At 45.3% G+C, this 15,771-nt stretch overlaps 1 protein-coding gene across 2 annotated transcripts in view; it reads left to right on the forward strand.

Annotated features, from left to right (window-relative positions):
- DMXL1 (Dmx like 1) overlaps positions 1-15,771 on the forward strand; it is a 1,868,248-nt gene that overhangs the window by 1,134,119 nt on the left and 718,358 nt on the right. For both annotated transcript variants that reach the window (XM_069625559.1, XM_069625560.1), the window contains exon 27: positions 4,437-4,564. In XM_069625559.1, coding sequence (XP_069481660.1) covers positions 4,437-4,564 — 128 coding nt within the window. The remainder of the gene's footprint in view (positions 1-4,436; positions 4,565-15,771) is intronic.

A 15,771-nucleotide genomic window follows, 5' to 3' on the forward strand; every position in this document is an offset into this window, starting at 1 on the left:
TTATCCAGGTGAGGCAAAAGGGATTGCAAAAGATTTCCCACATATTCCGCCAGATTTTGGTCCGGAACCTAGGAGGGAACCCCCCCCCCGTTCCATCCCCCCCCGAATTCGGAGGTTGTTTCGTCGAGCTCTGTTTTCCAAATCCTCCTGTTTGTGTTCCAGCATCTCGTTTTTATTAAGGAGCGATTGAAGCGTGCGCTGAATCTCCAGGAGCATAGCCAAATGTTTTTGGGTCAAGTCTTCCACCTCTCCTACCCTCTGTTCCACCTCTACGACCCTCTGCTCCACCTCTACGACCCTCTGCTCCGTCTGTTCTAGTTTGGTGGTGAGTTCTGCTATGCAGGAGCAAAATTCGGATTTGATGTCCAGCATGAAGGCTTGAATGTCACCCCTAGTTGCCAGCTGAGTAGTGGCTTCCGAGGAGGATTGTAGCAGGGATTTTGATGTTTCCGGTTTCTTCTTTTTTCAGGCGGGAGCAGCATGGTGGTAATGTCTGCACTTTTTGAAGACTTAACATGTTTGGCCATAGCAGCTGGAATTAGGGTGGTCCCACTGTATTACCTCAAAGTGGTGAGCGAGAGCGATTAAGGGCGACCTTGGAGGAGAGCTTGAGCAGCTCTCGACTCCTATGAGGTGGGATACCAAAGATGAGAGTCAAGCCAGTGGAAAGGTGTGACCCAGCAGTGTCGAGTGCTTGTACAGGTGGCAGATCCCCCTGGTTAAGGCCAAGGGAGACACCCCAGGTAGGTCAGAAGAATCGGTCCAGGAGCCTTGGGAAGCAGCTGCCCCGCTGGGCTGATGAGACTTGAGTGGGCCCAGGGCATGGAGCCCACTGGAACTGGAAGGGTCAGTCAGCTCCAGGTCTATTCCAGATGTTAGGGAGCAAAATGGGCCAAGGGGCTGGGCGACAAAGGGGATCCAGCAGCGATGGGCCCCAAAGATCAGGAGGTGCCAAGGGCCGAGAGAGTACATTGATGTGGGAGCAGGGGCGGAGTGTCCTTCTCAGATTTGACTTCAGATCTTGCTGTGAGATAGCCTCGGAGGGAAAGTCAGAGCCAGACTAAGCATTTAGGTAGGGGCGCCCTAGGGCAAGGCGGTCGTCCCAGAAACCAGCAGAATAGCGGACCCCGCGGCGGCCCGGAGAGATATGTCCCAGCTGTCAGTCTCCTCAATCAATGAGGAATGTGGCTGCCCAACTGAGTGCTGTGGGGGAGAATGCTGCTTCAAGGGGCAGATCTGGGCCCACCCCGCGTGATGGGCAGCCGGCTTGGCCAGGGGGCTGGCTGGACAGGGAGATCCAGGAGCTATGGGCCCCACAGGTCAAAAAGAGCAGAAGAAAAGATCCCTTTGACCCCAATCGCGGGATGGAATCCGACTGTAGAAGGCTTTGTCGCGTATCATATGGAGTGGCCGCCGGAACCAGGAGGTTCAGCAGGTACGGAGCAGCTGCCTGAGAGGTGTGGAGCTCTATGATGGGCCCAGGCGCCGGGATGAGGAGGCGCACTCGGCCTACAATACAGGATCTCCACCGATGCTGTTTCAGTGAAGAGCTTCTATTCTCTGCCTCCTCCCGGGTGCTAGAGCAGTGAGGAGCTCATGCCCACTGAGGCGGCGGGGTGGGGTCCGTGTCGCTATGGCTGCAGTAGGAGCTGGGCGGATCGCTTCTCGATGGCGGGCTCAACTAAGCTGGGACAGACGGGGTCAGGACTCCCCTCCTCCGCTGAAGGCGCGAGTCCGCCATCTTGGGAACCACTGCAGCCGAGATCCGCTGCGATCAGGCAGGCGGGTGCACTGTTTTAGCTCTAACCGCCACTAACTCAGCTCTGAACATTCCAGGCCACGGACAACGTCTCTCATCCAGCTTCATAGGTAGGAACCGGGTCATTGCTGCTATAAGCACAGGCTTTGCACTGAGGCCATCAATGGAGCAGCCTCATAGATGGTGCTCCAGGACACCTCCCTCCCCCCAGGGCTCCGACTTTAATGTCTACACTGTTATGCAATTTTTGAGAGCTTTACCTAACTAGTTTTTCCCACGCCAGTGGGTTGTCATTGTACTTATACTTCTTTTGAGCAGTTGCATTCTTGTCCTTTAAGGTTGCTCAACCTTAATGTGATTTTCACTGTCACCATCACTTGCACATGGCAAGTGAATTAGCTCCAGACTGTTTCTCAAGTCTCCTTGGCTTGTCTTCTCCATAGAGAAAATAACTGTGAGGGGGAGAGACTGCCCTTCCTCCCACAGTATGTGTTTGATTTGCATCTATCGCAGACTGGTCCTCCAGTGACAATGTTAACAACTAAAATGTAGTTAGTGAAAACCTTGTAGTGAAAATACTTTTGCAGTGAAAAGTCACCAAGCAATATGTAGTCAAAAAGTTCAGATGAAAAGTAGCAAGAATGCTTTGCTGTTCGGGTTTGTTTTCAAGTTTAAGATGGTGTTGAGGTCGTGTGATTGCCTGGTTTAAGGTTAGGTTAGGGGCCAGGGTTAGAGTAAAGATGTTGGTTATAATTATGGTAAGGGCTAGGGTCAGAGGGGTTGTGGAGATGGAGATGTTGGGCTTAGCTGAGCAGTTAGGGTCAGGGTTTGAGTCCTGGTAGGGGTTTTGGTAAGGCTAGAGGTAACGGATTAAAGGTTTGGTTTACAGTTAAAGAAATGGATAGGGAGGTTGGGGAGGGATGATGATTTTGTCGAGGTAGGATAGGGGTAGGCTAAACCTAGGGGTTAGTGTAATGTTAGGGTCCGCATTATGGGAATGCTGGGGTAATGTGAAGGGTAGCGTTAGAGCAAGGATTTGAGTGAAGGTAAGGGCTATGAAATGCATCGAGGTCTAGTGATCGGATTGGAGTTGGGGTGGGTCATTGTTCATTTTCTTTTATTTCGTATTGTCCTGTGCAGGAAAGATGCCTTTGCGTGTATTATTAGTTAGGGAAAGTCTAGGGGTTTGCATAGACTAAGGATTGCAGTTCGTGCCAGAGTAAGGACTAGGGATGCAGTGGTTGCGGTGGTGTAGTGATTGCCTGGCTTTATTAGGCGCCTGGTTCATTGTTGGCAGTACACCTTTGTACTTTTGAGGGTTGAAAAATAGATTTTTGGGCGACCTTATCACTGGCAAAATGTTCACATTTTACATTACTTGTATAGAATGAATGTATTGAAAACTACTATTGCTTACTACTTTTCACATGACAACATTTTTCTGGCAACATTTTCATATAGAGCCTCGGAGAAGATCCATTTCTGGTTTTCTTTCCTCTGCCTCATTCTTCTAAGACCGAAGAGAAGTTTCATCATCTGAATTCCAAGAGGAGTCTTGTATACTAGGTCTCTTAAACGGAGGACATCAAGAGGGATGACCAGCTGTTTGTCACATTTGCTGGTGCTTGGGTTGGCAGGGATGTCACCCAGCAGACCTTGTCCAGATGGATTGTCCTCTGCATTTCTGAATGCTACAGTCTCGCCAACAAGGAAGTCCCTGGGTGTATCAAGGTTTCTTTGCGCAGAGACCTGGTGGCTACCTCTTCCTTGTGCAGGGTTGGGTTGCAGACATTTATCATGCAGATGTGTGGGCTTCTCTGCCAACTTTCCCCAAATATTACTGCCTGGATTTTTATCAGGTCCGTATGCCTGCTTTGTTCTTGCAATGCTCCAGTATTTCTGGGTGAAGGTTTGTCACTCTTCCCCCAGCTCCAGGTTCTGTACTACCTACAGAGCTTTTGTAAGATGACACATCTATTAGGGCACATAACCTTTCTTTTGTAATGTTTTTTCTGATGGATTAATCCTTCCTGCCATAGACTTCTAATCGCTCTCCCAACCAACTCCTCATTAGGAATAGCGTGTAACTTGATGAGTTCTGCTGTTCCACCGCCTCTGAATGTGTGGTAAAATAGGTGAAACTTGCATCACAAGGTGCAGCAGGCTCAATATATACCACCCATTATGCCCTAACCAGAGTCATCCGCGCCAGTAACACTGAGCAGAGCCGACACTGAGTCAGTGTGCTAGTTGGTGGCTGGAAGTTTTCGAAGCCCAAAAGAACATTAGCAAAGGTAAGTCATTTCTTCTTCTCCATTTCTTAATCCTTGATGCGGTCGACAAACTTTGAGAAAAAAAAAAGAGAAAAAAAAATCCATGACCAGCATCGCTGCAAAAACCTGTGTTGTGCTTCAAGCATAAATAGAAGTGATCATCAAGTTTAATAGTTTGCAATGTGATAAAAGACCAACTTGGTAGTTGATCGTGTCCCAAAAAGTCAGCATTTTATTTTGATCTGAAATGTCATAATGCACTAGTTCACAAACCTGTACGAGACCCAATAGCGATATTTCAAACTAAGGTACTTAATGTGTTACTTTAATGACAAAACCTTAACTGTATTGTCATGCTGTGCTTCTTTTTGAGAAAAAACATCTAATGCTGCATTTTTTCATAGTTCATTGCAAGCAAATCAGTTTACTGGGATGGTTTATCAAAGTGTGCTGCTTGCTCAGCGACAGCCTCAAAGAACAACAAGCTTAGATGAAGCCGTGACTCCGAATACCTTGCCAGCTCAGTGGCCAGGTAGGTTTAAGAATTCTTTTGTTGGTTTTAGTTGATGGATATTGCATTGATGATGTTTTTCTTATAACACAAGAGAGGTCTCATTTCCATCCTGGTCCGTTTTATGTGTGTACAGATAGTCATTCAAACAATCATACCTGCCATGAAGTCATTGTTTGTTTTTCTATACTAAGTTGCTTGGTGTCGCATCATTCAAGGAATATTTGCTAACATCCATGGTTGAAAACAATTAATATGACTTCAGTTACTCATAAACTCTGTTCAACTTCCCTTTTATATTATTATTCAAACATCAACTTGAATGATTTTAATGTTAAAGTTTGGGAAACTTTTTTGTTGCAGTTTCCCCTTTCTTTAGTGGGACGCCTTAGATACCTGCAGACGTTTCGTAGATCGTGGAATCATTTTGAAGTTTGAAGACCTTTTCAGCCTCATTCCACGATGTAACTAATTGAGGGGCCCAGGTCAAGTCCTTAAGTTTTTCAGTGCATTGCATTGTTAGCTGTGTTTTATGCTTATGGTCAAACATTATTGGATCCCACAAGTGCAATAATGTAGGGGGGAGCCTTTTCTTTTTACTTTATTTGTTTAAGCATAAAAACGCTTTTAATTGAAAGTAAGTTGAGTTGATCAGCTAAGCATAAAAAGAACTGCAATGGTCACGTTTCCAAATATTACGGCCCCACGCCCTCAAAACCGTCTTTTATACGAATGATAGTCTATCATCATTTGCATATCTCAAAACCGCAAACTAAGCGGGCCAAAAGGACTGAGCAAAGGGAGAAGATAAAACAACCTGCAGAAATCTTCTAGCCCTCCCATATGAGAGTCAACTGCCTACAGTCTGTCTCCGCTCCTGTTGGAGTCGGCCAATGCAGCATTCGTAACAGGGCTGATGAAGTAACTCTTCACCAAAGGGACCCAATTCAAAATAAATATTGGCATTATCTATCACCATCTGTCCTCACATTTTGCAAAAAAGCTTCAGGAGGACCCTCCAGAGTAAAGCTTAACTACATTCCTTTTGACGTAAGAGGAAAGCCACATGTGGCCTGGATCCCCGTATTCTGCAGCTCTTTTTCACCACAATAGGTGCCTTTTTTTTCTAAAAACGATTTTGGATTGGGTAATGCCAAAACACGACACCCTGCACCTACATTTGTTAATTTATTTTTTGTAAAATATAATCCCTGAGTTCCACTGACCCAAAATAACTCCTGACTGGACCCCCTGGTGGTGAGCAGTACATGACTCACATTATTATCCCCCAGACCTTTCACTGTCTCCTACAAGGTGTGCCAGCAATTCTTTGGCTTTGACATGTAAATCTCCATATGTGATACAATATAGGCAACTCAACAACTGTGGCTGAACACGACTCCTTATATTATCTTTCCTGGCATATCATTTCTGTATGCTCTCCATAGCACACTTTTTAAATGCCCTCATTTGATTTCTTTCTGTGCCACTCAAGGGCATCAACTCTGATTTCTGTAGTAATGATAGATCACTGCACATTCTGCTAGCGCCCCACTTGTTTTTATTTTACTCATATTTCGCAGCCATACTCCCCCAGCTTTTCCTCTACAGCCTTCACTGCTTTTCCTCTGTTTGTTTTTATATTAATATCAGCATATTGGCCTTTTTTCTGAATGTAGAGACCCTTGGTTTAAATAATTCTTCCTTAACTGCCTCTCCTCTTTGTCTTCCACAGTGACTCTGTGTTCACTGCCAGGTTGGCAAAGACGTTTTTACTTCACTTTCCTCTATCCCCATTGTAGTGGTAGTACAAGGTATCTGCAATGCAATGTCTATGGATCTGCACAAATAAAGACAAGTTTGGGAAACGGTTCTCCAGCCTACCCTCCCCACCCAGCCTACCACTGGCAGGTGAGTATTAGGGTGGCCAACTTTACAAAATGGTTTCACAGGAACCTTTAGCCATGGTAGCACCCCAGAAGCAGCCTGCAGTGCGTGCAGTTCCATATGGTGTCATTTGCGTCTATCCCCCAACCCCCGAAAATCAACTTTTTAGTAGCATTAGTGGCAGTTACCATTTTAACACATACACAGCACAAAAGAAAATAACGGAAGAGGGTGGGCAGGGAAGAGTGGGGAGGGGGGCGTTTGGGGGGAAATGTTGGTAATTTGTAACTGGTTTATACTGCGAAAACAATAAAAATAAGTTTAAAAAAAATAACAAAACTGTATGACCATTATGCATGCTGGAAACTGACAAGTCAGACCAGTTGGATATCTGTCCAGGCCCAGTAGGGAAAAGACATGCAAACCTTCTCATTTGCATATGTATTCACACCACCAAAAGTGGTGTGCATGCACTACTTTCCACGTTTGAGAACCATGTGCTATTACTCCATAGATGCGCTGTTTGGTCTAAATAATGGTCACAGCTCTATCACTGAACCCTGAATAAGTGCAGATATTTTGATATTTATAAAATTGATCGAACCAAGCAGCTTTCTTCCGCTTCAAAGCTCAAACAATGGTAGCCTTTGCCAATGGACCGTATTAATAAATGCAAGGTCCGCCATAGAAAATGGAGCTGTACTCAACCATCTTATTACCTCGTTAAAACTTGACCTACTTTTCATAACTGAAACTTGGCTTTCCGCTCCTTCCACTACACTTCACATGCTTGTCCCCAGGGACTTCTAAATCAAATGACACAATCGTGTCAATCAGAAAGGTGGGGTAGGGCAGGCGCCATAATTTCCAAGTCAGTTCTAACACTGTCTAACTTTCATTTTCTGAATTGGTAGGACCTTTCCCAAATCTACCCTTGCACTCTTTCTTTCTCTCCTAATGATTCCTACCATCTTGTACTCTGCTACCGGCCACCGAGCCCCATTGGCACGTTTCTAGACAATTGTGACTTTTCTTGGGTTCTGAAGCTCTTCACTATTCCAATTTATGAATCCTTGGCAATTTTAACCTATGGTCAGATTATCATGACAATCCTGACTGCCCAAGCTCACTGATATTCTCGCTACTTACATCTGCCGCCTGAAGCCTTGACCACTTTCTTGATCTAGTCATGTTTAGAGGTAACAATTGATCTCATCAGGAGAATAAATCAGTTATATAGTCCGACCGTTTTCTTGTTGCTTTTCTCATCGCGCAAGAATACGCAGGTTCTCACAAAGTTTGTCACGTAGCAAGATTTGAAAGCCATCAGACATAAAATTAACCTCTGGATTGTTCTCATTTTCTCCTGGTCTTGACTGTAGTGATTATTTTATGATTAATATCATTTTTACAGAAAGCGTGCAATTTGAACGCACCACTCAAAGTTACTTAAAAAAAAATCAAAGTATAAAATGCATGCTATTCTGACTCCTTAAAACGTTTTAAGAAAGACTACTGTAAGAAAGTGAAAACTTGGTGTAAATCTAGAGACTTTAAGGATCTCCAGGCCACCAAGTTAGTTGTATCTACATACAGAACATGAATTTGTGAAGAGCTAGCAATGAGAGACGCACACAGAGGGCTCCTGGTGTTTTCCATAAACTTTTATTAAATAATAAAGGGGTTGGAAAATGCCTCACTGTCCCTAATCTAGGAGGTATTTCCATATCTCAACCAAAAACTAAGGGCCTGTCCAGAATCTGGATGTCCAAAACAATAATGCCCTGTGTCTGAAATTCGATCCTAGCCCTCACACTCTAAGGTGCTAAGGGTAATGTCTCTGATGTGAAAAGTGTGCAAATGTTAAAGTTCAACAAAAAGGTATAAATCCAACAAAAGTTACAACTGAATGATGTTCACATTTCCAGGGAAGTGCTCCATTCCCCATTTTCTCTCCACCAAAACAAAAGTTCAAAAGAATAACCAAGTTCTTTATAGTATAGGAGGATAACTCCCCTCCTCTTGATGTTGCAATTTATTCCAGGGGAAATGACTCCCTTCCCCAGGTCCTTTTTTCCTCCTATTGATGATGCAATTTATTCCAGGGAAACGACTCCCTTCCCCAGGTCTTTTTCACATTCAGTGTAATCCAAAAATCCTAAGGGCATGAATCTTCCTTCGGATTCTCTGGCTCACAAAGCATCTCCTGGTAAACTCCCCTGCCAGGTTCCTTCGTATAGAGAGGATAATTCTGGTAAAGGAGTGATGACATCAGATTCATCACAAATTGTATCAGCCAAGTCCAATTTCTTCAAAATCGGAAAATCAAAGGAACTTTTTTTCGCCACAATAAAAAAAATCTAACCTACCCTGCATGCGTTTTACTTAGTTTGGCCCTGTTGCCCAAATTGGTGAATGAATTCAGCGAGTTCTTCACAGCAAAAGTCAATCTCACTCAACAGAATATTGACTCAAAAGTTATGATTCCACTAAACTCTGCGTCTACTCTGGAAGCTGTGCTCCCCTCCCATCAATACCCTCTAAGTTCTCTTTTACCATGGTCAGTTGAAATGAAATTGAGACCATGATTCAATATCTCAAAACTTACAAGCCATGACTACGATCCAATTCCAGCATGTCTTGCTAAACTACATTCCTCCTCTTTGAGGGTCTTTATCACTGATTTTGTTAATGCCTCACTCGCCCAAGGCTGTATGCCTTCAGCTCTCAAAAAATCATACTTCACCTATCTTCGTAACCCACATTGGACCATAATGACCTTGCCACCTATCGACCTATTGCTGGCCTGGCCAGGCCATCCAAGATACTCTCTAAAAAAATGTTTTTTAAAAAATCACAATACAATTACAGAACTTTTTGGAAGAAAGCAAGTCTTGATATTTTTCTATTTGGTTTCATGCCAGGTCATGGTACTGAAACCGCTTTAGTGACTGTTTAGGATGATATCCTCAGGGCTGCTGACAAGGAAGATTTGAGCATGCTCGATCTTTCAGCCGCATTTGATAACGTCAGTTTTGAGATTCTTATCCCCAGACTGGCTTAGGTGGCCCAGATATCGGAGGAATTGCTGAGATGGTTTTCGTCGTTCCTGTCTAACCGGACCCAACTAGTCAAAATAGAAACTCATCACGACTAACCAGTTTTCACTTAGAGACACCTTGCCCGGCTCTTTTTGACATTCCAACCACCTTCTCGACCAAGGTAAAAAATCTTGCTTGTATCTTGTAGTTGACTTTAAGCTGCAAGTCACAAGTTAGTAAAGTTGTGAAATCTAGCTATTATCAACTTAAGCTGCTGAAACTGGTCCTGCCACTTGTTGCAGAATCCGATCATCCTGCAGTCATAGGGACTCTGGTTGATTCCAGATTGGATTACTGCAATTCCCTTTGAATGGGCATTCCAACTGGAAAGATCCATCGCCTTCAGGTCCCCCAGAATGCTGCAGTTCGACTCCTTTTTAGTCATCAAGGTCTCTTTTGGTTTCCCTGAATTGCAGGACCTTACGCTGGCTTGCCTGTTCAGCAGAGGAGTCTCTTTAAAACCCTTTTGCCTGATCTTCAAACGCATCTACAATACTGTTCCCAGTTACCTTGTCTCCAGAATTTCTCTTTATCGCCCATTGCATCCGCTTGAATCCTCTGGACAAAACCTTCTCAGCGTTTATTTATTGGACATTTGTATGGCGCCTATACACAAGTGTTTCCAGGTGCCACAAGACAGGATGGGGTGGGGGGGGGGACATGGGAATCCAAAAATAGAACTAAAACTGTTATATTGGCCTTGTTACAATCCTACTGTGCAAGTGTATGACAAAAGTGTTGAGTGCATGGGGAGGTAGTAGAGGGACAAGTGCAGGAGTGGGGTACCCCTAAGGGTGGGATCGGGCAAGCAAGTGCTGGGCAGGCCACAGTGTCAAGTGCCAGGGGAAGAGGGGCCGGGGGGGTGCAGTGGACAGGGAGGACCAAGTTGGGCTAGTCTTGGAAAGGGAGCCCGAGGCCAAGTGCTGGCAAAGGATGCTGGGGGATTGGGAGGGGGTGGTCTGGCCATGTATGACTCTGGACCAGCCCCCAGTTGCAGCTGCAGATGGAGAGTTAGCACGGGAGGGGAGGGGAGAGGAGAGGAGAGGAAGAGGAGAAAAGGAAAGTCTTGAGAAGTTTCCAGAATTTAAGAAGATCCGGCTCAAGTCTGAGGGGGTAGTGGAGGCAGTTCCAGAGGGATGTGCCAGCTGAGGAAAGGGATCTACCTCCCACTCTCTGCTTGTAGAAACGTTTGACCTGCAGAGAGTTTGAACCAGAAGATTGCAGGTCTCTGGCCGGGAGGTATTTAGGGAGGGAAAGCTGGATGTACAGAGGTCCCAGGCCCCAGACAGCCTTGTGGATGATGCAAAGGGTCTTGAATTTGATCCTGGCGGTCACTGGGAGCCAGTGGAGAGATGCGGCCCCTGGGCTTGAGGCCAGGGATAAAACTTGCAGTCCTATTCTGGATTAGTTGAAGGGGGCGAAGGGAGGAAAGAGGCAGGCTGAGGAAGAGGCTGTTGCAATAGTCTGTCCTAGAGAGAACCAGGGTTCTGGAGATGTTGAGCTTGTGAGGAAAGGTAGGATGCCTGTGAGGAGATGCAACTGAAAATTGGACTTCTTGGCAAGGTCCATGATGTGTGGAGAGAAAGAGAGGAGTCATAGATGATTCCAAGGTTTTTTGCCTCACACAAGTGGGTTTGGGGATAGGACCCAGGGAGTCTGGCTGATGCAGTCTGGTGATGCAAGAAGCCTGGTTGTGCAAAGGTTGCTTCAGTGGCTGCTCCGATTGCAGTGGTCTCAGTTGCATGGCAAGGTGGTAGACCTTTTGCGAGTTTTGGACAGTGTGTTGCAAGACCTTGAAAGGGGATCCATCTGAGACATTCTCAGAGGGGCGTTGCTACGGCAACCCTAGTCCCCAGCGCATGGTGTTAAAGGATGAATCCTTGAAAGGTTGGGATGCTCGTCTGCTAGATATGACAGTGAGCAGACTTTGGTCTCCATTAGAGACCAGGGAACAGTTTGCCAGAATGGATTTTGATCAGACTGGCCCTGCTTACCTTCCTCCCCTCGTTAAATGGAAATTGTGTACTGATCCTTACGTACTACACAATGGCCATGCACTACCTCAACAAAAGGGGTGATATTGGTTTGTTGGCTCTGTGCAGAGAATCAATGTGACTGTGGTTCTTCTGGGCTCTGGAGAACATGTCCCTGCCCATCACTTTGGCTTCTCTGGGAGAGTTGGAGCTCTGCCAGGAAGTTCATGAGGAGGTTTTCTTCATTTGGGGTTTCTTCAATTTATGTGCGAACGGGAAGGGAGAGTTTTATACTCTAGGGAATTTCCTCAGATGCGCTATTGCGGGACGCACTGACTGTCGAGCAGAATTTCCATCTTCTCAATGCATCTCCACTGATCCCTGTCCATCTGCTGTTTCTCAGGAATCTGCGACTGTTCAGGCCGCATTGTTTTTGATAGATGCGGACTGGCCCCAGAGGACGTGGTATCCAGAGCATCTGGACATGTTCAGACAAAAGTGATCTATGTAATAACTGCGCTGCACGGTAATTGTAGTCGACATTTTCGTCTGCGGAATTACAGGCGATGCAGTGATCACATGTAAGCTGATGCAGAGCCGTTCTGCGACCTCTGATGTCAAAAAAAGGTTTCTGAAGGAAGCTGCCGCTGCAGTTAGAATATAATAGATTATTATTATTGTTATTATTATTATTATATAGATTAGGAATCCGTGAGAAGAACATCCATCCGAAAGGACATTACCGAGAGGTAAGTAATTTCTCCATCTCCATGTTGATTCTTTTGCTAACCTGATATTAGTCAGGCGAAACCTTGCAGTAGAAAAAGAGCATGTGGGTGTATGACCTTCGCACATATTCAACTAATCTCTAAGGGCTGTACATTTGCTGCACACATCCTCTTGAATGTTGAGGAGCACCATATGTATATATTTGGTATCCCCTTGCAGCATCCCCCCCACACCCATCTCATCGCAGCTGTTGCAGTGGATTTGGCCCTATTGCGGTTTATTGAATTTTACTGTGTTAGATGTTTGGTGTTTCGAGGAACTGGGGGTGGTAAACTATGAGTTGTGAGGCGTGAGAATTAAGGGGTAAGAGAAGTGGTATAATGGGACGGTTGCCCGCACACCAAGAAACTGCAGTAAAATGCACTGAAATGCCCCCCAAGGTGAGATGGGTCTGATCCATATTATCTTTTGGCACAGTCGATCACCAATGTAAAATGAAGCTTTGAAATATGAGCAAAAATGTTCATTCAATCTGCAGTTGAGATCTGTGCTTAGTTCTTCATTCAGACAAACAGACAAAAATGTGTAGAGAAAATAAAAGGTTGGAGATAAAAGAGAATTCCCCTTTTACCGTTAGTATAGAATTCCTATTGCTGAGGTTTTGTCACAGCCCATTTTGAAATTGCCCAAATTCCTCTGAGTCTGAAGAGCAGTTTGAATGATCTGGCAGGAATCTTTGTTCCAAATTTACAAGTGATCATAGTGTTTGTAGCGCCATTGATGTTTTGTTGAGGCTTTGGGTTTTTTTTCTCAGGAATCTTGACCTTGGAGCCTTTTAAGTATTTGTCTGCATGGGCAGTAGATGTTACTTGTCTTGATATATGTCCACGCGTATATCTTCATCTCCTCCCATTTGAGCAAGTGTTTCACTTGAGATGGCGCAGTACCTTTTTGGTGCAGCGGACTATCTAGCAGGCCAACTGCCCCAACCCCATGCACACACACACACACACACACACACACACGCACACACACGCCCCATCCTGTTTCAAGCCAGGCCCTGTAGCAGCTAGCACAATATCATTGACTTGACTTCTTGCCATTACAATGGAAAGAGTGAAGTATGCACTCAAGACAACTGAATACTGACTTTGGATTTTTTGTATTTTGACATATATATTATTCAGCCCATAAATGATCTTTGATTTGATTGTTAGGATGATGACATTCAGTTTTGTCAAAAGTCCTAGTTTAAAACCTATAAAAACAGGTCAGGGCACCCCTCTGCAAGAAAGAACACAGCATGATGACCTGTTCTGTGAGAATGTACCCACTCCACATGTTTTAGCTCACTGTACCTTTCACAAAGGAGGAATACCCATTTGCATATCAATCTTTGTCCTGCCCACTTGAGCAGTCCAGCACCGAAATGCTATGGCAATCCTCTTTTGAACAAGCGCACTAACAGCAACCCCTGACATGTGTTTCGGCCTAATCGGAATTCATCAGTGAGGTGGAGCTGTGCTTCTCTGAGCACAGAGAGCAAGGGGTCCACGTCTGGATAATCTTAGGTAACTTAGGGTGACCAACCCCAAGTTCCTTTTACATACAAAGTTTTAAACTTAACCATCTTTTCTCAATGGGTATAGTTTGGCAAGTTCCAAGTGTTTGGCTATGTGATGTGGCTTGGGGCAACCATGGAGTCTGGGTGCCACAACATGCTATTTAATGTAGATCCTGGAGAAGGTAAAGGGTGGTACCCCCAGGCTTCCCAGCTCGCCACCAACCCGCATAGGTAAAAGTTCCCAGCACAGGCCAGGGGACTGCAGGATAGGTGGAATTGGTGTCCTGGGGAAGAGGGAGGGGGAGGACCCCAAGGAGAGGAAGGCCCATGGTTAAGACCAGGAACCATTAGTCAGCCAAAGGGTAGGATGTATTCTTTGAAGATGAAAAAAGGGGATCAATTCTTAAGCCAACCATGTCCCCTGGTTATGTTACCCAAAATAAGTGGTTCCAGTCACGGGAAGCATCTCGCTAAAGAACCCAGTTATAAACACGTCACCCTAATCTATCCCTTGCTCTTAACACCTTCCACCCAAACTGGTCAATGCTTGTTACAATGCCGTAGCTGCCAAAAATCCTGACCTGCAGCTAAATTGCCCAGAGATGCAGAGACCTGTGGAGGGTCATGTCTGTAATATGCAGTGACCCTGCAGCAATACCTTTGCAGCAAGTTGAATTTGTCAACATCACTGTTTTAATGTCCCCGAAACATGCAATTTAGTGTATACCCATGCAGTCCCACTGCCCATAAACATGGTTTCATGTTAGAACATCTGGCATCTACTTTCCCTGTGTAAAGCGGCTTGTTGCCAGGGAAGAGTGAGCACTGGATTGTCCATGCAACAATCACAGAGGTGGGGACAGGCAGCAACTATCGCAGGACTGAGCACCAGGGTTCAGTCCGGGGAGGCGTGCCTAGAGGCACAATACAATTACATTTTTAAATCGGGCAATGTATCCCAGAGCTCAGACACCATAGTCTCAAAGCTGAGGTTGCTTCAGATTACGTGGCACCAGAAGGTGGGTCAGTGCTACTGTTGCAACACTTGCATTTGGTGTCTGGTAGCCACCCGGCTCCAACATGTCGCTAATAGAGCCGTTATTGCAGAATGTTGCTGCTGAGTTTCTTAAGCACTCCACTTCTGTTCCGAGTCTCCTCTCCCACAAGCAAGGAGTCCAAGCAAACCTCTTCTGCCGAAGCATGCCTGTTTGTGAACTCGAGGTGCAACTTGTTCCCCTTCCTTATGCGGCCCACATTGACCTGGAAAGATTAACCCTTGAGGTATATGTGGCCCCCTTCCAGTTTCCCCCATTTCCTCACATAAGGGCTGTACTGTGGCAATGGGCCGGACCTCCACCCTGTGTCATAGCAGCAACGTTTCTGCCAGAGGGTGAGACAAAGCCAGGAGATGACTAGTGTTGTTGTCCCAAGCTGCCAGGTTCTCTGGACATTGTCTCCCCCAACCCACCCTTCCTTGAGAAGAGTTAGTGCATGTTTGTTGTGCCTGAGTTTTTTACAATCCCAGATACATTTCTTTATTGTCCTGGTGAGAATGTTGTCTGAAGGTGATCGGTAAGCATTGCAAGATACAAAATTCTGTGGGGACATTAATGTTTGTATTCTCACTGTAGCATGTGCCACCTCTCCAAATCACATAATCAAAACACCCGAGTAAGAGAGCTGTGTAATTGTCTTTGTGTAGATCTTGTCTTTTATAAGTGTCCCTGATTTTCAGATATTTCATATTTTTATTAGTGAGGTAAACCTTCAGCAACAGTCAAACATTACCCATCTCGGTCCCCTGGTTTTCCCACCATAAGTGCATCTGTGTTGAATTTCTACCCCGATTCTCTTCCTTTGTTTCTTACAGGTTTCGGAATTGGGGGGCGCTGAGAGCTATTTAGCTCCTCTTCATAGCTTATAAGAGCATGGTCAGCTTGAGACCAACAGCTAGTAGGAGCTACTTTTGGCTCC

This window comes from Ambystoma mexicanum, chromosome 6p (assembly GCF_040938575.1).
Source record: "Ambystoma mexicanum isolate Mex_15411 chromosome 6p, UKY_AmexF1_1, whole genome shotgun sequence".
Taxonomy (NCBI): Eukaryota; Metazoa; Chordata; class Amphibia; order Caudata; family Ambystomatidae; genus Ambystoma; species Ambystoma mexicanum.